The sequence below is a fragment of the Rhipicephalus microplus genome, unplaced genomic scaffold, assembly GCF_043290135.1.
Source record: "Rhipicephalus microplus isolate Deutch F79 unplaced genomic scaffold, USDA_Rmic scaffold_17, whole genome shotgun sequence".
Classification (NCBI taxonomy): Eukaryota; Metazoa; Arthropoda; class Arachnida; order Ixodida; family Ixodidae; genus Rhipicephalus; species Rhipicephalus microplus.
Genome location: NW_027464590.1, coordinates 5,048,282 through 5,071,722, shown reverse-complemented (window position 1 = coordinate 5,071,722; position 23,441 = coordinate 5,048,282). Strand labels below are relative to the sequence as shown.

The following is a 23,441-nucleotide window of genomic DNA, read 5'->3' as shown; positions in this document are numbered from 1 at the left end:
ATTAAAATTATTTGTATAAACATATACAGTGTGTCACGTCTTTTATGATGTAGTGGGCGATATTGGCGGATGGTTCATGGTTTAGCGAAGAAACCCTCCAGTACTTCACCCCACTCATCATTCACTCCTTGGATATGCGGTGATTTTTTTATTTGCTAAGATATCTTTATAAAGCTTTTGGGGTATGTTCATACATTAACACTAAAGAAAGTGCACCTTTTCATAAAATTCTGTTCATTGGTTGTAGAGTTACTGAAGTCTAGCCCAATGGTTCACAAGTGTGCCTGATAAAAAGCCGGCACAAATCCCTTAATGTAACAGCTTGCAAACTGGGCTAGATTCACAATGATAGGGCTACTTTCACAAAACTGGGCAAGTTTTGTGCTTTTTTACAATAAAACGTGACTGCAGATGCACTGCCATGGTCATATATAAGAACACAGCAATGTGCAACTTTAATATTGCTAACATCACACTGTGGTCCCAAACTCTAGACTCTAAAACACGGACACAAGCAGAGAAATCAGTAAAGTCTATGTTGCACAAAAAATTAGGACGACTGTGGCTCGCCGTATACCTGAGCTCCGATTGCAAAAAAAAAAAAGACTCTGTGAAAAGCTTTTTATCAGTGTTCCTCAGCAATCAAGCTAACACTGAAGAGACTCCTTGCAGCAGGAATTCTGTCGAGGAGAGCATGCCACTCATCATTGCTGATGACTAATGCGCATGTCTCAAACCCAACAACACCTCGCCCCCACTATACAGTAAAAAAGCTTTTATGTAGACAGGGCCACACACAACCTCGTGCCCACGAGTTGCCATTGATGGATTCATTAAGAGCGTGCTGTGGTGCTTTCCTAATTTGTATCTGCCAGCCCTATGATCACCTTTCCATTCAATCAGTGGGAATCCCAAAATGTGCTCACGGTGAGAAATACTGTCTTGGCACTGACTGGGCAGGTGGAGTTGCCTGTAGGGTGAACAGGTTCACGACACTACCCTGAATAGCAAGCCATCTGGAAGAGCCTGGCCTTCCAGATGAGGCGCACGAGCCAGGCGAGGCATTCCTGTGCATGCATGATGGGCTGCAGAGGGCCAATTGCGTGACAGGACCGTCAAAACAACCTTTCTAAATAAAAACACTGCGAACTATGCGAGCACTAAGTTCACTGTTTCTTATACTGCGCAAACCAACACATACCGTACCATTTCCAATTATTAACAATACGGAATGGCGATAAAGTGGTCAAAAAGTCAGCACAGGCTATTAGTTGCTATAAGTGGCTGGCCAGTGAAGAAAGGGCTCATTTCTTTCTGGAACTACATTCCTTCCATGCCAATAGCAGAAATGCCATAATGCAAGCCATCACACAGGATGAACATGCCTCTCAAGAACTCACGGTCAGGACAAGCTGGCAGGCAGCCTTACGATCCTTCCTCCAGAACGAACTCCCACCAAATGTATTCGTTTAGATCACTACTTATGGATACCATAATCTCGCTACATTAGTAGGGCAACTGCCAGACCCACGTTGAGGCTTCAGTACCTTTATGCTCACATACTTCCCAGGGTTGGCCTGTAACTTATCGGCCCACAGTGGACCACGCCGAATGACATCAGGAATGTAGGGCCAACCTGGAATCCCTCCAAATAGCCTGACAGGAGCTTCGTTAACTGCCTGAAGCTCTCTCTGAAAACCAATCGCACTCTTTAGGGAAGCACAAACACACTCCCTGCCGAATTACTTTACATTGCACAAAATACAACAAACTCCAAATAGACCTCATCGCCAAGCGTACGGTTCCATACCAACTGGCACTGTCCCAGAGCCAATGATCCACAACGTCAATCACTCCAGTCTAACATACATGGGAGGCCTCGGTTAAGAATCTGGGCTCCAAATAGACCTCATCGCCAAGCGTACGGTTCCATACCAACTCTAACTGGCACTGCCCCAGAGCCAATATTCCACAACGTCAATCACTCCAGTCTAACATACATGGGAGGCCTCGGTTGAGAATCTGGGCGAAAAAATCCTCTTTGACCATATACTAACCATCTAAGGGGAGGTCAGTAAAGCCTCACTCTAGACGTGTGGCGGGTTGGGCTGATTGGTATGACATGACGATAGTTATAGCGCGAGAACAGAACGACGGCAAATAGTCTACTTCTTGTCCCTTTGTCATTTTCCCGTTGCCACGCTATAACTATCCTCACTCTAGAACTCAAACCCAAACAAGGCTTTCAAAATATGTTTTTTCTCTCTCTCCACAAAAATCTGAAAATAATGAAGCCAGATATGGTATAGGGCACATTAATTGTACAGTCTAAATGTTGTTTCGCAATTGGGATATGAGTGTGCGGAAAGTAAAGTAGAGGAGAACATCAGTGACCATGCAACCATTGGCCTCGACAAACACTACCAGGCTTGCATGAACATAAATGCCATATAAAGTGGACAATTACAATCATGGCCAGCGCTTGTATTTTACCACACCGACTAAACTTTGGAATTGGGGCATGCACAAAATGGTTGACTTTCTAGCACGGGCGCTTAAATGAATGATAAAATGAAGGTTAATATGGTCGTACAAACCAGCTGGGATTTTCATTTTTGAGCACTTTACAGCTGCGAAAATTTCCATCTCAGAGCAGATTAGAGCAGCTAATTTTGCATCTGGAAGCACATTAAAGCAGCCAACTTCACATCCTCATCAATATGACATACATGAAACTGGCTGCAAGTGCGAAGTCTCTTCCATGGACTTCCCCAAATAATGGTCTTTAGATTATCATACCTGAACACCCGAACCTGTAGATAGGCGGCCAAAACTGCACAAGCATTTTTCTGTCTCTCTCTACTTTCCCATCTCTCTCACTGCAAAAATGCATGCTCACGACAGGGCACAAACTATTTTCTGTGTCAGAGGCATGCGAAGGCCTGTCCTGTAAACAGTGCCCTTTGTTGGAGTCATCATATCTACGCTGCAACACATGCTTTGTTTTAGAAAGTTTACGTTTCACCATTTATCCATCCTGTATTCCCTTGCGATGAGAGACAATATTTGTACGTACGGCAAAATTCTAACTCGCTGTTGTAAAACTTGCCAAGAAAAACGAGAACCGCACTTCCACCAAGCCCTTCATCATGAAGTTCTTAAGCGGCCCTGCAACACTTTTGGAGCATGGTCAGAAAAAGCTGCCAATTGGAAGTAGAGGCTTCCAAAAACACGCGAGCCAAATGTTCTAGCCCATCACGCGGCCTACAATTCTCAATTAATTAAAAAAGTCAGTTAAAAATTGCTTTCTCTTCCTTCGGCAAATTATGAAAGACGCTCGAAAATCACACATGGCAAGCCTATTTATTAGCCGTTGGCCGATTTGAACATGGCACACTCGGTCGTTATAGAGGTCGCAAACGACACGACTTGTCCACGGGTGCGCGTATGATCTCATTGAAAAACCCGCAAAAAAAATTAAAAAGTGCTCAAAGTCACGAAGCGCGCGTGACATACTTTGTTTGCCGCTCACATTTTTGCGGCATTGAATTTCTGAGGCAATGAGCTCTTCCAGTGAATTAATTTCATGATGACTCAAAAAAGTGTTTCAGGGCCCCTCAAAAGAGTGATTTTGCATACGAGAGAAAGCAGAAGAATGAGTGCTTGCTAATACAAGTTTCCTACAACTAGACCTTTTCAACTATATGTGAAAGCTTAGGTCCTCTTGTGTCGCTGTGTCATTGGACCTGCTTTTTCCTAGCATTGTCAAGAAGAGCTTAAAAACAATGGGGCACACAAACATGTCTTACCAAACCAATAACGATGCACTTTGCACAGGCAGCTACAGCTGCCACGACGATTTTCAAAAAGGACCTTTGTCAGTGATTCAAACTAGGCCGTGCATAAGCAGGATTTCACTGGTTAAAGTACGATTTATTTTAGATAAATTAAGAAGTACACTTTGTATAGCTCCAAATTCATTTTTATAAATTATGTAACAGGTGCGGTAGGACAAAAAATGATTGTGAATTATTTCGAATGCATGTGCAAAGTCAGCGTAATTTTCACACCCCCTTATAGAAGGTCTAAAATTGCAAAAACAGTATGCAAATAAGTACAATGATTAACCTGTTTCTACTGACAATAAACATTAGGCTGACTTTAGCACTAATCGCACTGCGCCTTCCTCGTTCAGCCAGCACTATTGACAGCTTCGCATTCAGTCAGTGTGAGGTCAAAATATGCCTACGTGGAGCAAGCAGAGCTCAGCATGCCCGACGAGGGTCTTGGGCCAAACACCGCAAGACGCTTCCGAAGCCTTGCGAGTTTTTCACGCCACAGCCGCCATGCGAGTGCGTCACGCCGCTGCCGCCGTGAGGGTGATCTACGCCGCAGAAAGACAATCGGATGACAAGGTTGTCAACCAATCTTCTCAAACAAAAGCCTTGCAGACTACATGACACTAACATAGCGAAATGGTTTATTCTATTTAGCAATCAGTACATTACCACTCCTGATAAGAAACAGTATGGTACAGTATTAAAGTAGTCAAAAAGTTAGCACATGCTAAAACACAGCTGAATCGTATTGAAAGAAGGGATTTGTGAGGGTTCATTTTTACTTTACCCAACCATTCTGAAAGCAAGCAAATCTCAGAGCAATAGAAGGTACAGAGAATGTTAACTGTACTGTGTAATGTTAAGTGTACTATGTTGACTGTACAGAGCTAGATAACATTCAGCATAACGAAACCAGATTTCTGTTCCTTCTACATACCTTCCCGCTCTCTCTTCTATTACACAGCTTGGCAAAAGCGATCCCTGCGCCACAGGTTTTATTTCTCTTCAAAAAGAATTGAAAGCAAATTTTTGTACATTAAATACTATGATTATACACTAAATCTCGTGAAAATAATTATGGACAAACAATTATAAAGAAAAGAAGCTTGATGAATTATTTGAAAATGCTTGGGAAAGTTCTCTCCTCGTGGTACTGTCAGCTCTAAAAAGGTGAGTATGAAGTAAGAAATGTTTCAATTGACATCAGCAAGCAGGTGGCGTGCAAGCACAGCAGGCCATTCATTACATTGCATGGCCACAAAAAGCCTTGATCGCCACGACAGATTTCATGTAGTCTATGCCCATGCTCCTTTCGTATGCTGTCTGCAAGCCGCTAATAGTGTCCAGTGTGTTTCTTTTTTCCTGCTAATATACTGTCAGACACCAGCTGCTTGACCTTACACCTGTGTCCCTACATTCGCGAAATAGAAAGTGTCGGGGTACCAGCACACTCTGGAGACTACTCGCCTGAATGCTCGAGTTTTTTTTTTGTCAATCGGACAGGTGAGCCATTCATTTCAGGGAGGCTTGCAAGAGATTAGCTGGTCTGTTTTCACGACATCCCCAATCATCATAAACTAGAGTGGAGGGCTTACTTCCCCCCTGCACAAGTAAGTCAACCAAGGCACAGGAATGCATCGGAAGAAAACTGCAGATGCAATTTTTCCAGCCCATATGTGCTGAGCAACATATCACCGGAAGATATTAAGCCAAATGCAAATGGTGCCACGGCCGGATACTATGCGTGATTGTTTCCCCGGGCAGTGGGAAGTTGTTGACCAGCTCAGATCCAGTAAGACATGGGTCGTGGAATGGGCAACACAGGTTGCCATGAACAACATGGAATCATCTGCACCTACCTTCTAATGAAAATTTTCCGTCGAGCCTTACTTACACCAGCAGACCACTACGACACTAAAAGCAGCTGTTGTGGTACAAGTATAGCTTTGAACCACTTTCCTATATTCGAGCCACCCATGCACGCAAAGCCGCTCGTGGTCGCCTTCTGGCCTCCCAAGAAAACCAACAGCGTCGATAAGATCAAGGACACCGCTATGTGCACTTTTCGCCCGGTTCGTTGGTTCTGCTCTGGTCTCCCACCGGGCAGGTTGGCCTGTAAAACTGCTCCCTCAGTACACAGGACCATACAAAGTGCTTCGTGAGGTGACTCCCGTCACTTATGAAATCGCTCCTGCTGCCTCGTTTTCATCCACCCCTCGAAACAGCGAAATCATACATGTCACACATCTGAAGCAGTACCACTCTCCCACTGACGTCCAGATGCGCCGGTACGGCACCTTTACCGACGGTAGTTCTACATGTAGGCTGCCACTGTGCAAATTGTCAATGCACGTATGCATCCGACGAATGAAGGTCGCTTGCTGCTCGAGCGACGAGCCAGACTGGCCAGTGCTGCAACCACTCTTGCAAATATATTTTGCAAATATTGTGGGCATTTACAACACACTTCTTCATTACCTTTACATAACCATCATCACATGGTGTTCCTCATCTTCATCGTTGGTGCATATAACCTTTGAGTCTGTTCTGTGCCTCGATGTGACAGTTTTTGGCCACGTCTACCAGGCCTAAAAAGGCGTGTAAAGGACTACATCTCAAGTGATGGAGGTTACTCCTCGATTCCCTGTCCCCGCTCACCCGCTTTACTTCTTGGAGCTTCACTCAAGTAGTCGTTTGGGCTACGTGCCCACCAGCACGCCACAGGACGAACCCTCAGGTGCTTCTCCCTTTAACCCTCGGGCTACGACTGCCACAGCTACTCACTCTTGAATCGTCAGTGGACCCCCTTGCGAGCCCCCTCTGTTTTCTGGACTCTGAAATGAGGACACGGACTGGCTACACCAATATGACATAGTGAATGCAGCGAACTGTTGGGTCGATCCACACAATCTCCGCCACATCTCCTTTTTATCTTACTGGCATGACGAAGACTTGGTTTTTTAATTACCAGATCGACTTTCTCGACTGGGACGTCTTCAAAGAACATCTGCGACAAGACTTTGCTAGTCCAGCAGTTCGAGCCAGCCTGGCAAAGAGAACTCTTGATGGTCGCAAACAACTACGCGAGTCTTATACCGCATATATCGAGGATGTTCTCTCTCTTTGTCAACGTGTCAACACCTTCATGACCGAGACAAAGTGCACCATCTGCTCAAAGGCATAGGTTCTGTTGCCTTCAATGCTTTGGTCGCAAACGACCCAACTACCGTTGCTTGATTGATGTTTTATTTTATTTATTACATACTGCCAATACCTTTAGGAATTATTGCAGGAAGGACACAAACTATAAACAAATAAGGAAAAAAGACAAAAGAAAAAACACTGCGAAATAACTTTTTTTTTCTTTTTTTCCCTTTTTTTGTACTGAATGGCAAAGTTAAGATAAACAGGAAAATGCACATCAGCTAAACATTTATACACAACTGTGAAATCTGTTTAGTGCTGACACATATCATTATACTTGCGATTATACAATCATAATTACACATTAGTACGTAAGCTTTACAAAAAATACGAAAAAAAAAATACATTCTATGCACAGGTAGTGGAATGTAGGTAGCAGAATAAATACCAATAGTAGTATACATCGCTAAGGAAAAAGGCAAAAAATTTGTAGTTTTATGTTTGTGCATCATGTAAGTAACATTCAAGTAGTGATAAAAAGGTAGTTAGTGAGGTGGTATTGGTAATAGTAGAAGGTAAGTCATTCACTGTCATATGGCTAGTGGAAAGAAAGTATTTAAAGCAATTTGTATGAAAGCGATATTCATTTAGGGTGTATGAGTGCTTTAGTAGAGTTATTCTTGTGTCAGAAATAGAGATATACCGTATTTACTCGCATAATCCTCGCACTCGCATAATTCTCGCAACCCCCCCACATCGCCCTAGAAAAATACGAAAAAATTTTTTCCTCGAGTAATTATCGCACCCCCGAAAACTGCCGCAATAATGTCTGCTCGTTCCAGCCACTGATGATGATAGCGCGCGCCATTTGGCGCCATCTCTTAAGCATCAAGCGTACTATTGCACGGAGATTCAAACCAATCCAAGCCAAACCGAAGTGGCCAGTGCGCGTTGCGGCGTGTTTTGTATGTTGCGTCGGTTATCTTGGCACGTTATGGGGAGATACTGAAGCCACACGGCTGCTTCAAGTTGCAAGTGATAGATCATACGCTAAACAACGGCAACAGGGCCGCCGGTAGGCCTTTCGGAGCCTACGAGTTTTGTGTTCGCTACTGGTGACGGCAGCTGAAAGCCACCAAGACGCGTTGGGCCTGCCGTGTGCCTAAAACTGGGTTTGATGGTAAATTAGAAGTGTGGCAGCCTGGGCTAGTTGGTATGGCATGACGATAGTTATAGCGCGAGAACAGAACGACGACGCAGAGACAAGAAGGACACGAGCGCTAACTTCCAACTGAGTTTATTGCGCAGAGCACGAAAATATATAGAGGAGACAGTAACCATGTGATAAAAACCATATGGCACAAAGAGCAGAACATGAATAAGAAAAAAACCAAAAACAAACAACACAAAAACAAGGGCACTGAAAAACAGCAAAGAAAAATCTAGAAGAAAACGAAACAGAAAGGTAAAGATAATATAACTACCTGCCCGCACCGAAACCTTCGAGGAACCTGCGTTCCTTCTCGGACAAAGCCACGGAAGCCTTTCTAACACAAGGCACCTGTTCGCGTGCCATCTGCGCGGCCTCGACAATGACTCGGGTGCTTTCATCTCTGTGGTTGTACAGCGTCGCTGTGTCCCTCTACCTCTAGTCAGTGATCTTCTATTGGTAAAAATGGGCAAAAAACTGCAGCAAAAGTTAGAAGGCTCGCATGTCGTCAAAATATTCAGATACGTGGATGATTTCTTGGTTCTTGTAAATTGTAATTCTTCTATGTTTCACTCGTTTGCGACTCAAACTATAGGTGTGTTCGAAGATTGTTTAAAGCCTCTTGTGTTGACACATGAAATACCCGATAATGACAAGTTACGCTTTTTGGATTTAAATCTGGTTTTTAGCTCACAGCACATTTGTTGGTGTTATGAACCACGTGCGCAGAAACCTCTACTTCCCTTTTCTTCCGCTCACAGTAAGATAGTTAAGCGAGGCATAGCACGAACCTGCCTTGAGAATGCTTTAAATAGGTCGTGCGCCCACAATATCTCTGCGAGCTTCAAAGCTCAAGTTTCCCGGCTTAAGGCTTCAGGTTTCCCCGAGGCGTTTATCGCGTCTGTTGCAGAGACGATCCTGCGAACTTATTAAGGCAGAACAGAGGAAGCGACGGAATCTGCGCAACACGGATACGAAACATGAAAGGATAGCCGTGATTCCATACATACACCAGATAACACACAGCCTCAAAAAAATTGGAAAAAGAGTTGGAGTTCGTGTCCTGTTCTCGGCACCATTCAAAATATTCAGCCTCACCAAATCTACAAAGCCCCTGAAAACGCAGTCATCAACGGAATGCAGAGTTCAACATCGAAAAACAGGTATGCGGCCTGCTCCTGGGAAGTTGTCTATAGGACCCCCCTTTCATGTGGTGCTTGTTATGTCGGAACGACCGGAAGGTATCTGAACGATCCGCTGAGAGAACACGCGAACAGTGTTAGAAACAGGAAAGATGGTTTTCTTGCCCAGCACGGCACTGAGTGCAATTGTGTTCTCCTCTTCAAGGACCCAGCGACGCTGTACAAACAGAGACGAAAGCACCCGAGTCATTGTCGAGGCCGCGCAGATGGCACGCGAACAGGTGCCTTATATTAGCAAGCCCTCCGTAGCTTTGTCCGAGAAGGAACTCAGGTTCCTCGAAGGTTTCGGTGCGGGCAGGTAGTTATATTATCTTTACCTTTCTGTTTCGTTTTCTTCTAGATTTTTCCTTGCTGTTTTTCAGTGCTTTTTTTTTTTTTAACTGATGTTCTGCTCTTTGTGCCATACGGTTTTTATCACATGGTTACTGTCTCCTCTATATATTTTCGTGCTCTGCGCAATAAACTCAGTTGGAAGTTAGCGCTCGTGTCTTTCGTGTCCTTGTTTCTGTGTCGTCGTTTTGTTCTCGCGCTATAACTATCGTCATTGATGGTAAACTTTATTTCTTCAGAAGAAAACTTTTCAGAAGTATGCTTCAGCCTCGAGAGACTGTGGTTTCATTTTCAAACTATGAAAACACACCGTTTGGTGTAGAATAGTGGAAATAGAGCAGGCTGTAGCACTATCGATCATTCAGCACAGCTGTCACATCACTGCCTTCTGTGACAGCCCTTGCGCTAGATGGCAAATGAGCTGTAGCACTTGACGCATTATCGATAACAGATTTCTATAAAGAAAAACTATAGAATACCATTGAATGTTCAGGTATCTCTAGCAAACACATGAAAAGTGAAGCAACATCACTGCAAAATAAAATAATTTAAAAACAATATGAAAGAATACATACGGAGAGTCCTGTACAGATGACTCTGGGCTGTAAAGGCGACGCCCACACCAGCGCGACGACGGCCGCCCTAAGAAAAAGTAAGACCGCAAGTTCAAGATGCTAAGCTGCACTGAATGACGAGAATGCTTTGACGACATGTAAAAAAAAAAATGTATTACATGATGTTCAAGCAGCCCACTTTTCTATTGTTTGAAGAGGTCAATTTCTTCGTTATTATACAGGCGACAACTTAGGTGCATTAGAGTTGCTGACCACAGGTGCCGTGTCTCTGCCTTGCTATTCCAGGAGAGAGCGAACAAAAAAAGGCAAGAAAGAAAAAAGGTCGTGAGTGTGTTCTACACTAGACTGTACAGACACAAGCAACACTGTAGTGTAGACCACAAATCATGCTGGTAATTGTCTACAGACATAACTTACAGCTACTAATGCACCATTCTAAAAAAATTATCAGTGAATTAACAAGGCACAAATACAGCCATAGTCTTCATGAGGCAAGCCGTCCTCATCGAAGTTGCTAGTTGCACCCGGACCACTGGTGGCACAGTGTTCTTTGCACGGCAGCCATTACGCTTAAGAAGGATCTGTAGCAATGGTGAATACAGAGTGAAATTTCAATGCAACAAATCTCAAAGAACCGCCAAATATTATCCTTTATTGTGAAGTTTTTTTTAATGAAAGTAATAAAACTTTGCACAAAAATAGTAAAGATTAACACATGAGCCGCATAACCATGCTGTGTATACATTATCGAGCAACCACATTATGCTCAAATAAGTGCGAAAAAACAAACTCGAAGTAATACAGAACCAGTGCACGTTTATTTGAAAAAGAGGGCAGTCTATCTTGATGTGAGCAGCTCGACTGCTGGAAAATAAACTATTACGGTAAGCAGGCGCGTCCTTCTTACACACTGCGAAATGTTAGCAGTTAATACGAATGCTTCACGTTGGTTTGCGTACACTGTTTCAACGTCGTCTTTACTCTCGTCGTAGTGTCCTTACCACAATGGATGATACGGATCTTATCGGTCATTAGCCAAGTTCACATGCACGCTTTGTTGAAGCACTGTAGGTTGTGTGAACGTTGATACAGCATGAACGAGTTATCAGAGACTTCAACCAATAGGTCTCTCGTATTGCGTTTTTAACCGTCTAAGCATTCCTCTCGTGCTGTTTCCGTAACTCATCTTGAATGTTCAACCACCAACAAAAAGGCTAGAAACCAGCCCACATGTCAAGCTGCCTGACAAAAGCAAGGATGACGGGGCAAAGCCTAACTTGAAAAGCAAGTTCCAGACGATGATGATGACAACAGCGCTATCGCACAATTGAATAGTGCAGGCAAAGAGAAATATGTCAGCATTCTCATCATGACGAGAGTGGCAGCCACGGGACTGGGCATAATGTTTACAGCAGTGAATAGCTTCTTAAAGTCGTCATTCATTATTTTGGAGTGTTCTGAAAATGTAAGGGAGATAAAATTCGATAAATTATTCTGAAACATGCAATATTCTGAAATTTGTAGTAGTGAAACATTTTTACAATTAACCAATGAACATTTGGAGGGGAATTTTCGAAAAAAACCATTATATTGAGGATTGCTACAACGAGATTCGACTGCATAGTGTAGTACTTTCGGAGAAGTGCTAAAGGTTGATAATTTGAACAACCATGAAAAAAAGAAGATTCAAATGAACAATCCACAAAATGAAAGTAAGCTCATGCTATGCAGACAAATAACAAAGAAGTAAGGTAGATCCCCACCAAGGAGCCTTTGCAACAAGGTAATCAAGCCTGCCTCCCAACACACAAACAGCAGTATACAAAAATTCAAAAGCTCAGTTATTACGAAGTTTTATAAGATGTCCATGGGCAATACAGTAATTTGACAATGAAAAGTGGCAAAGGACTTCATACTTTAGCCAACAGATGATTCATTGGCACAGTCATTTCCCTTCTTCCTTGTATAATGTGTTTTGCAAATTTTACTTGCTCTATTATCGCAGCAGCAGCGCAATATCTTCTTATTTTCCAGCATTGGTTTACACTTGCACTCTGAGCACTGGGTGGGTAGGTGCCCATTTGTATGCATTTCTTTTACTGAGAAATCATGTTCACACGTGCACATGTTGGCACATCTTTTCATTTGTGCCACACAACTTTAGCCACATGACAAATGTATTTCATATACCCCTTTAGCACTGCATTCTGCATATGATTTCGTGTAGTGCTTCTTGCACCCCGTTTTCGTGGCCACCTATGAACGTGCATAGGACTGCAAGCTCCTTAAGCATCAAAAACTTGACCTCAACTCCATGTCGTTTCCCAAACTTCTTGTGGTGGTACAGCATTGTATGCACATGGGGCACAACTATACATGTCTTATCGACCTTCACCCTTCGAGAAGGAACATTAGAATTTCTGGCCTTCAACAAAACCCCAGCACCCTCTAGGCACAAGCACAGCCAAACTTTTCGAACTGGGCATGCGCAAAGGGGCATTGTCTAATACTGCTACAACAAAATTTCCTCCACGATGAATAATTTGCGATTCCCTGTCAGCTGCCCATCAAGTGCACACCGGCGATGGGTCATCCTAACCCGCTTGACTTCTTCGCTACGCAGTTCTTCGTGCTGCCCTGGATCCTGATGCTACTGCAGAACTTCGACAAGCCTACTCAGTCTCCACTACCATGCGGCGCTGACCACCTGCCTGTGAACGCGTCACCTCGCCATGACGGGGTGCGCCAGCCCGGCCTGTACTGTGCACTAAAATGCGCATCACCGCCAAACGCTATCACTACGGTTGCCTCGTGGTCATCAGCTGGAATCTTGGATTTCGGGCACGCTATCTTCTGACAGCGCCACCGTTCCTTGGAGCACCAATATAAACCCTGGGCAGACGCTCACTGTGCCTAGTGGGCTCGGCGGCACACCGGCGATGGGTCATCCTAACCCGCTTGACTTCTTCACTACGCAGGTAACGAATTACCACTGCCTTTACGCTAAGCGAACTGGATGCCGATCATTACTTGTTCTGCTGAGCCCACGGCGCTCCATCTCTGTAGTTCTCGGTTGTGCCAAAATGCTGTTGAAATTGTTGTTATTAGCAGGTGATATTGAGACTAATCCTGGACCTAGGAATGAACACTGTGTGGTGCCTAAGTGGTGCCTAGTGAGATGCTTGATATACTGAAGACGTTGCAATCTGGGCAGTCGGCCATGATTGAGCAGTTAGGTTCAATCAGATCAACCCTTGATGAACATGAAAAATGTTCCATGACCTGAGCTCGCGGTTGACCAAAATAGAATCACACTTACTATCCCTTTCAAATGTTCAGTCTCAGTTTGAAATCATTGAAAGTGTTGCCACTAACAGCGGTGCTCAGGTAACTAGGCTGTCTGACCGGATTAGCCACATGGAAAGCACATCCCGAAGGCGCAACCTGATCTTTTACGGGTTCAGTGATGTGCGAAACGAGGCGTGGCGTGTTAGTGAAGAACTGGTTACTGATCTCTGTCACAAAAGCCTGGGCATGACTATTCAAAGTCGTGACACAGAAGGTGCCCATAGACTCTGAGCTTATCGTGAGGGGAAATGGCGTCCGATAATAGTAAAATTTGCCCACTTCAAGGATAAAGAAGCACTCCTTTCGTCTAGCAGTAAACTGAAAGGCACAGAATACCGCTTCAGTGAAGACTTTGCCCCGGAAATTCGTGTAGCCAGAAGGCGCCTTATCGAATTTGGAAAAGCACAGCACTCCCCGTTTAAGCTCCGTTATGACAAGCTTATCTGTGGCAGAAAAACGTATGTTTTTGATCAGGCTAAGCAGTTGGTTGTCGAACCTCAGGCCTAGCAACGGGCGCAAAAGCCACGAAGACCGAATCAGAGTGTTAAGCATGATCTCTCACTGCTTTACACTAACATTTGCAGCTTGATGCCAAAACGCGATCCGTTATGCACCTTGATCTCTTCTTCTAGCAACGTCATTCTGTTGACGGAAACGAGGCTAACCTCTAACATACTTGATTCTGAGATTCTTCTTGATCTGCCATATTTTGATATCTTTCGCAAGGACCACTTTGATGATAACCGTGGGGGCGGTGTGGCGATTGCCACACATCGCTTGCTTAAGTGCTCTGCTGTAAATGTTAAAAATTCTCTGGAAATGGTTTGGACGTGCTGCCACGCCACTTCACCGCACATGTTAATCGGCTGTTGCTACCGTCCACCAAGTGCCGATAGCTCCTTTTTTTCGTCTTTCCACGAAGCATTTCAATTTTCCTTCAATAGATTGGAGTAATGTTGTGTCATGTCTTGCACAAAATAACATGGCTGCAGAATTTGTAAACATAAGTTTGCTTTTTCGCCTCTCACAGCTGGTCAATAAACTTACCCGAGTAACCCAACACTCGTCAACAAGTTCGGACCTCCTTTTCACGTCACACCCCGATAATGTGCCCCCCCCCCCTTACGTATATCCGTGGTTTTAGTGACCACAACGTCATTCATGCAACATTTCCTTGCAACGTCTTAAAAAGCAAGAAATCTAAAAAAGTACTCACGCTATACGACAAAGCCGATTATTCAAGCATCAATCGTGAACTTTCTGTTTTTCTCGAGAAACTTGCCCTTACATATCGGCAGCATTCAACTGAGAGCATTTGGATACTATTCAAAGCCGAAATGCTGCGTTTAATGAATCTCTACAGGCCAACTATCGCTATAAATGAAAAAGCCCGTTCCCCCTGGTTTAACAAGTCTTTAAAAGGCCTAAGTAATAAAAAAAGCGATTATTTCGAGCTGCTAAACGAACTGGGTCATCCTCGGCCTGGCAAAAGCATAATAAGGTCGTTAAAGAATACAAGTCATTAAAAGCACGCACCAAGCGTGACTACTATTCGACTACCATACCAAATATGTTGCAATCTAACCCGCGCCGTTTTCGGAAAATGATTAGGCCTGATAATAGAAGTGCCATTTCACTATGTGATAACATGGGGACACCCATTACTGATTCCGAAGTTCCCGACGCACTGAATCTAGCGTTTTGTTCAGTGTTCACAAAACAAGTACAGATGCATTACCACACTTTCCATATTTCAATTTTCCTCCAATGGAGGGTATTGAATTCAGGGCAGAGGGCATTGTCAAGGTCATTGACTCCCTGAAGTGTTCTTCATCCTGCGGTATTGATGGAATCAACGCTTAAGCACTAAAAAGTACAAAATATGCGTGCAGTGCGATTCTTTGTATTATCTTTCGTCACTCACTTGACACAGGTACAGTGCCAGATGATTGGAGGACAGGGAAGGTCATTCCAATCTTCAAAAAAGGTGACCGGTCTTCCCCTGGAAACTACCGTCCCATTTCCCTCACCAGCATATGCTCCAAGATCATGGAACACGTCATCTACTTTTAAGGAGAGATGAGAGTCGAAAAATCGCGTTTTTAGCAAAATTTCTCGTATTTCTGAATTTTATTGCATTGTAACTTCAAACCTTCTTTCATCTGTGAAAATTTCCAAACTAAATTCGAACCGCAAAATGCAAACAAATGTGTATGAAGAAATCGCCGTGGCTCAAAATTTCGTGAATTTGCGCCAATATTGGCCAGCTTTGACTGCGCGCTGCTCCCCGTCGCAGTGCTGCCCGCCATCGCGATCGGTTGGGAAAGTTGCGTCCGGCCTTTTCCTACAGCTCCGATGACCGCCAGTTTCATACGTGGGCAAAAAAAAATAAAAAACGAGGCCTTTTTATCACGTGGTTTGAGCGGTTTGAAACGCTTGGCACCCTAAGCCGCATCGCCACTGGCTACCGAGTCATTGTCAGCTGTGTTGGTGGCGGCCATCGGCATTTGGTCCGTCTGCTTTTCTGCGCGTCTACGCATATTTCCGCGGTGACAAGCCCGAAAAAGTGCAACGTGAGAACGCAGAAGTTTTGAACGAAGCACAAGTTCAAGGGAAGGCGGCGTAAAGCGCCCCGAACGACGGCGACGAACGACAACGCGCCTACGTGTGCTAGGCCTGACGGCGGCATCGACGAGTGCGCGAGCGACAGTGGCTGCGATGAAGAAATTGACGCTGCGCGTTCTTTCGTCAGTGCTTCGGAAAAGAAGCTTGGCTTCTTCGAAAAAGACGAAAGACAGCGCGATGAGGTTTGTGCAACGACAGTTTTTTGCGACACTCTCTTGCTGACGACACTTGTGGCAGGTGCGGCATGCCCTGCTTGCGGTATTCAAAAACTTGCCGTTCGGGAGCCAGCAGAAAAGCGCAAGGGACTTTTGTCGCTCCTCGAACTTCATTGCCAAAACAGCGAATGCTCAGCGACTGTTCTTTCGTGCTCCTATACGTCACTGCGTGTTACGGCGAACGGCAGCAGCCGAGTGAGCGAACGGTACGACAGTGGGAGCTCCCGAGATAGTTTCGCTGTAAATGTGAAAGCGGTGGTGGGTGCACGCAATGTCGGCATTGGGCATGAGCAATTGTCGAGATTTTGCTCCATTATTGGACTCCCAAAGCCAACGCACCACCGAGGATTTTTTTCCATAGCAAAGAAGGTGCACACCGCTGCCATGGCAGCTGTGAGTGATAACTTGCGCCGATCCAGAGAGTTGACGAAAGAAGTAGCAGGCGAAACTGATGTGGCTGTTATGTTCGACGGCACTTGGCAGAAGACGGGCCACAAAAGCCACAACGGGATTGGCGCAGTTATCTCCTTAGATACTGACCTCTGCTTAGACTTCGAGGTCATATCAAATTACTGCCTGACATGCAGTAGGCACAAGTATATGGGCCCAGACGAGGAAGTGTGGCAGGCATTCCATGGCCCAGTCTGTGAAAAAAATGCAGACTGTTCCTCCCATGCCATGGAAACGGAGGCTGCGATGCGCACTTGGCAGAGAACATTGACTTATGACACCCCACTGCATTTCATGACATTTTTGAGTGACGGTGACAGCAAAGCATATAGTGCAGTTGCAGAGTCAAAAGTCTATGGTGCTGTCAATATAGAAAAAGAAGACTGCACTAATCATGTGGCCAAGAGACATGGCACCGCGCTACGGAAGCTGCATGTGCCATTACCACGAGGGCAGAAAATGAAAGAGCCAGCCATTCAGAAGCTCCAAACATATCATCAGATTGCCATAACAAGCAACAGGGGAAGTGTACGGGATATGTACACTACAGTATGGGCTTCGTACTTCCACTCATGCTCCAATGACAATGCTGGCAGCCACAAGTTTTGCCCTGCAGGAACAGAGTCGTGGTGCAAACGTCAACACGCTGAAGCACTTGGTGAACCTGCACCACGCCACACACCTCTCCTGATAAAAGCACAGGGATTGGCTGTTTTGCCCATTTATAAGCGGCTAACGGATGAGAAGCTCCTTGCTCGAAGCATCAAAGGGAAAACCCAGAACGCATCAAAATCCCTGAACAGCAAAATTTGGCTACTTTGCCCACAGACTAAGTTTGTCTCCCGAACGATTGTCGATACTGCCGCAGCTATGGCAATCCTGTGGTTCAACAAGGGTCGTGCTAATTTCGAGCACATCCTGGAAGAGCTCAACATACTGCCATCTAGAGATCTAGTTACTTTCAGTGATTCCCGCGATGCAAGGCGCATCAAGAGAATGTCAGAAGGTCTGACAGCAGAAGCAAGGGCCCACCGTCGTCGTGGAGTGAAAAGGGCACGGCTAGAAGAGAGTGCTCGCAAGGACCGCGAGGGCACAACCTATGCTGCAGGACAGTTCTGGTAACTTGCAGTGCTTTTCAAAGTTCTGTTGAACATTATGGCCAAAGATTATGCATTTCTAACAGCTCTGATAAAAAAAAAGGTTTCAAACTTTCAAATGCGTTTTTCTCCTTTTCCAGTTTTGTGTGATCTGTGCTTCTTATACACGCTAGTTCGTATACTTAGAATTGTCATACCTCTATGAAATTTTCCACATAGCATGATGAAGGCCCATAGAGTGCAAGTATCTATTCAGATTGTCAGTGCTGCTTGATTATGTTTTTCAAAAATTACATAACATTGAAAGCCCTTGGCAACTAGAGCCATAGTAAATTTTTCTATTTTATTATTGTATTTCACCTTTTTACACACAAAATTAATATAGTTTTTTGCACTCTACAGTTCCAAAGGATCATAGTCAGCTATATCTGCATGCTTTATCTCAAATTTTTATAGGTCACAATTGTTGCATAACAATGGCCATTATTTTGCAGTATCTGACCTGCAGAAAGAAAACCAAGCAACCTACATGAAAATAAATGACATATTCGTAAGGAGGAGAAAAAACTCTATTAGCATGCCAATTTGTGTTAAATTCAGACTCTTATTAAAGAAAACCGTTTTTCGAGTAGCATCTCCCCTTAACACCAAGAAATGTACCTTTGCTAGCAAGACAATCAAGGTTCACGGCCACCTTGTCAGCAAAGAAGGAATTCGGCCCGACCCCGAGAATCTTGCCGCTGTCCTCGATTTTTCTCGTCCACTACGTCAAAAGGACCTGCGCAGCTTTCTTGGGTTATCTTCTTACTTCCGGCGCTTCATACGTGGTTTCACGGAACTTGCGTCTCCGCTCCATCAACTCCTCGCAAAGAACGTCCCCTTCATTTGGTCCGAAGACTGCGAAAGCGCTTTCACGGCATTGAAGCAAGCCCTCACGTCGGATCCGGTACTGTGCCACTTCGATTCCACCGCACCCACCATCCTTCACACCGACACAAGTAGTCATGGTCTTGGTGCAGTACTCTTGCAGCGTGACAAAAACTCACGCGAACGCGTCGTTGCTTACGCAAGTCGTGCTCTTACCGCTCCAGAAAAGAACTACACTATCACCGAGCAGGAGTGCCTTACTGTTGTTTGGGCAGTGCAAAGATTCCGACCATATCTTCACGGCCATCATTTTACCGTTGTGACCGAACATAACGCCCTATGCTGGCTTTCATCGCTGAAAAACTTATCGGGTCGCCTTGGTCGCTTCGCTTGCAGGAGTACGATTTCGATGTCGCCTACAGATCTGGGAAGAAGCATCAAGATGCTGATGCTCTATCGCGCTATCTTTTGCCCAGCAGAAGCAATTCACCATCGATACTCCAAAACGACAGCACCTCTCCAATCGCAGCGCTAAGTTCGCAGTGATCATGCACGCGGTCCTCGCAATGAAGGCTACTGGCAACAGGTAGACTGCTTTTAACAACGTGTTCGCAACGTTGTCGCAATCTTCGCTCGAAAATGCGGCAGTCTTACGAGAAAAGGAAACTAACACCTCGGCACTTGTGTAGCCTCAAAATTGATGAGCGAGGGAGCAACTTTGGTTCGCGACACTTACTCTGGACAAGCCGGAAAACATGGTTGCGTTATTCGACGGATCGTGGATGACGCACGCACATTTGTCGCACATCGCCGTCAGTACAGTCACCGAACTGATAAGCGGCCTCGCGGCAGACGAGCACACGGCGACAACTTGCTACAGGACTAGAAGAAACGACACGCTCGTACAAACAATCAGTCCTATTACATTCCCGGTGCATATTAATCGACTAAAAGTATGTGTGCCATGATTTTTTTCCTCAAAACGGCAAAATTAAGTTTCAACAGCATTATTCTCGAAGCACAGATTTTCTCGAAGCACAGAAAACGGCGATTTTCAAAAAATTATAGCTTCGCGATGCTTGGGCCGGGAGCCGACTTCTTGGGCTCATAGGAAAGAGCATTTCTCAGAGTTTAACTTTCCCGCCTCAGCTGGCTCCTCCCTTCAACAACAAGCGAGCGAAAAAGCAAATGTTTGAAGGTCGTTTTGAGGCCCTTGATTGGCCGTGGCCGCCATGTTGCCTCAGCTCGCCTCGCCATTGGCCCGATGCTCGCTCCGGGAGATTGTCGTCTGCTGCTTGTGCGTCGCGAGGACATGGCTCTCAAAAATCACCACTTCGTGACGTGTTCACGGCTTGATAATCACTTAAGATATAACTACGCTTTAGTTACGAGCACCAAGCGGATGCACGATCATGTTACTACGAGCGGGAGCGCAGTCTACGAGCGCCGCGCGTCATTGGAGTCGTCTTTAGCCCTAACTCCGCCGACAGCGAGACTGCGGGCAGGAACGACGCGCTAGCGCATTCGTGCCGACGTGCTTCTTTGCAAGCAATGAAGCTGAAAGCGGCGGCCCAATCTGATTGCTACGAGTGGCCGCACCGGATGCACGATCAGATTACTACGAGCGGGCGCGCGGCGGTCTACAAGTGCGGCGCGTCATCGGAGTCTGCTTTAGGCCTAACTCCTCTGACAGCGAGACTGCGAGCAGGAGCGGCGCGCAAGCGCACTCTTGGCGACGTGCTTCTTTGCAAGTAATGTACCACATCACTCGCTAGCTCCTCTGAATCACGTACGCATCGCGTACGTTTTACGCATCGGCAGCGGACAACACAGTCAAGCTCGTCAGCCCCCCCCCCCCCTCACTACCATGGATTGCTCGGAACAGCGGCTAGCAGTTTCGCGCGTCGTCATTCGAAAATGCGATGCCAATGCAGTGCGTGCCGATTTTTTGTCTTCGTAGTTACACATTTCGCACATCGTCATCGAACGCCGCCGGCAAGTGCATTACGCGCCGGCTGCACTGTCCGCGCGGCCGCGCACCCCACGGTCATATGGAGTGCTGTCAATAAGCTTTTGTGATGCGATTCAGACGTGCTTGGAGCCGTGCTTGATATCGCCACGAACGTCTATGAATGTTCCGAGGTTAATGAATTGCTGTAGATTAGAGTTTCCGCGACCGGCTGTACGATGATGCGTTTCACAGCTAGAGCGGCAAAAGAGCACGTATGAATCAGGGGAAAGAATTTTTATATGCCCGTTTTACGTCATTAAATATACTGCTAAAAATTCCTGTGCCACCAGTTTTCTGCCCATAACTGTTATTTGGAAAGAAGGCATGGGCTGTCATGGTGTGATCCATTTTTCTGATGCAATAAACCTCTCTCTAAATAAAGAAATGTTCAGTGGATATTTATAATCAAGAACGTAATTACACTAATTACAACTTCGGCACAAGAATATGTGTAATCAATTCAGTATATGGTCTCATTCAATTACAATCTTTTCTGTCATGCCTATCACACCACTCCTTCATACAAAGAACTTGGTTTGAAATCCATACTTGTTCTTTGTAAAACATGAAAAGGAAATTATGGGGGAAAAAAAAAGGGCAACCAAGGCACACTGGTCAGAGACCAGATACCTGAAAAGTCAAATATCACAAGACAAACCTAAGATCACAATCTTAAGGTGTTTTAGAGACGTAAAAAAAAGTTGAAACTTTAAATGCAGTTTTCTCAATACTGTTTTTTTGGCATTACACTCAGATCGTGGAGCAGATATCTGGGCAACCACTGTACGGATTTTGATTCCGTTTATTTTTGTAATGCTCCTTGAACTGTGCTTCAGGGGGCTGCGATCCTAGTTTTTCATTGTACTTCTTAAAGAATTTTTTATAGAGTTTCTTGTTTGTAGTGCAAGTGTGCTCATTGCAGTGTCGCTGGAGAAAACATAAACTACAAGTTTTAGTGTTGCAAATAAGTTATTTTGAGAACGCAGCCCCCTTCAACATACATTTGGCAGTGGATACAGCAATTACCAACTATTTTTGTCATTTTATAAATCCTCCAGCCCCTCCACAAGGTTCAATTGAAAAATAATTTGTCTCTCATTAAGTATTTGTGCTATCGCCTCGAAATTTTTTTGGATGCATGGTGAGGCCATTCTTAGTGTCTGTGCCGATTTTCATCATCATCCGACCAGAAACAAGAAAGTTCGTTCTCAGAGGCACGTCCCCCCTTAACCGTTATTACACCTTTGTTGTTCTTATTCATTAAATGAAGGAGAGTGGTATGACGCTGATGTTGGCTTGTGCCCCACTACTGATTGAAGGTAATGTTGCTTCCATCACATCTACTCGAGTCAAGGAAAGCATCAAGTCAAGCGAAAGCCAAGTAAAGACTCCCTTGTTTGAGTGAATTCCGAATGCACGATCCAGTGCCTAGACATACAGGGTGGCCAGCGAACGGTTTTGCAGGGCAAGCGGTCCATTTTTTACTAGCCGACACTGCCTGCGTTGGCCTTGTGAGAGGAGAGAAGGGGAAAGAAGCGAGTTTTGCGGAAGTCTTTCTGGGCCGGCACAAATTGTGTGCATGCGGCACGACACGCGAGCATGCGCAGTGGGGGTGTGGACGGTGCAGTTGCCAAAGCGCGACATTGTGTAATTAAGAAATGATCCGCATTTAAAACTAAGCTTTAGGCAGCGACACTCAGCCTTGCCCAAAAAACTGGTACAGACTAATTGTATGTTGCTAATTGTATGTAGGCTAATTGTATGTTGTTCAGTAGCGTTGGCGGCCACCCACCACGGAGCCCAACGAGGGGACGCTACAAGTTTGCGGATGCTGAAACCTGCAGACGCCAGCCGTACAACGCCACTATAACCCAATGCGCCTAGACCAAGGTAGGCTATTTGCACAGGGTTAACCCTAGCCGCCAGGAAGTTTGGAAGTAAGCGGAAGAGAGTAGAAGACAGGACAGATAAACAGTAAGAGATAAAGACGAAGATGTAGGGAGAAATAGATAGGAAAAGGCGACTGCCGATTTTTCCTGGGTGGGTCAGCCCAGAGGTGCCGTCTACGTGAAGCCGGGGCCAAAGGGGTGTGTTGCCTCTGCCGGGGGGCCTTAAAGGTCCAATCACCCAGCGTCGGCTCAACCCCCAGGATCCCCTTTTCCCCGGACACGGCAAAGCCACGCACGGCTAGGCGTGGGAGAGAGCCGAAACCCCCCCGTTAGCTCGGGTCCGTGGTGTCACTACACACCAAACACTTACTTGCGCAGGCGCCCCTGCGGGCAACGATATTCAGTCAGCTGTGGTACAAAAATATAGCATCTATCCTTACACAGTCCGCTCGATCACGCATACCTGCAGTAAGGGAGGCAGCGGCTGCAATCGCCGTCACGCTTTCTGCGGTTGCGAGGTCTTTCGCAGCAACAGCGTTGTCCGAAGTCAGAGTCACAAGGGGCGACATTGTTTCCTGGCTGATCATTGAAGTATTATAGTTGAGCCCGCTTATAACGAAACTAAGCATGACGCGGCAT

General features: G+C 45.4%; 2 protein-coding genes across 13 annotated transcripts in view; one reads left to right on the top strand and one right to left on the bottom strand.

Annotated features, from left to right (window-relative positions):
- LOC142785024 (uncharacterized) overlaps positions 1 to 23,441 on the bottom strand; it is a 424,940-nt gene that overhangs the window by 204,620 nt on the left and 196,879 nt on the right. For 9 of the 11 annotated variants that reach the window (XM_075883440.1, XM_075883442.1, XM_075883443.1 and 6 more), the window contains 2 exons: positions 10,301 to 10,367; positions 4,250 to 4,384 (listed from right to left, as the gene is read on the bottom strand). The exons of 1 other annotated variant lie outside the window; for it this stretch is intronic. In XM_075883440.1, the coding sequence (XP_075739555.1) occupies positions 4,250 to 4,384; positions 10,301 to 10,367 (202 nt within the window). The remainder of the gene's footprint in view (positions 1 to 4,249; positions 4,385 to 10,300; positions 10,368 to 23,441) is intronic. One more of the 11 variants, XM_075883448.1, reaches the window with a different exon arrangement.
- LOC142785027 (uncharacterized) overlaps positions 1 to 23,441 on the top strand; it is a 109,104-nt gene that overhangs the window by 24,026 nt on the left and 61,637 nt on the right. Inside the window, exon 2 of one of the 2 annotated variants that reach the window (XR_012888823.1) lies at positions 12,924 to 13,278. The gene's annotated coding sequence lies outside the window, so the exon portion shown is untranslated. Of the gene's footprint in view, positions 1 to 11,727; positions 13,279 to 23,441 lie in introns of those variants that run through there. The other variant, XM_075883453.1, reaches the window with a different exon arrangement.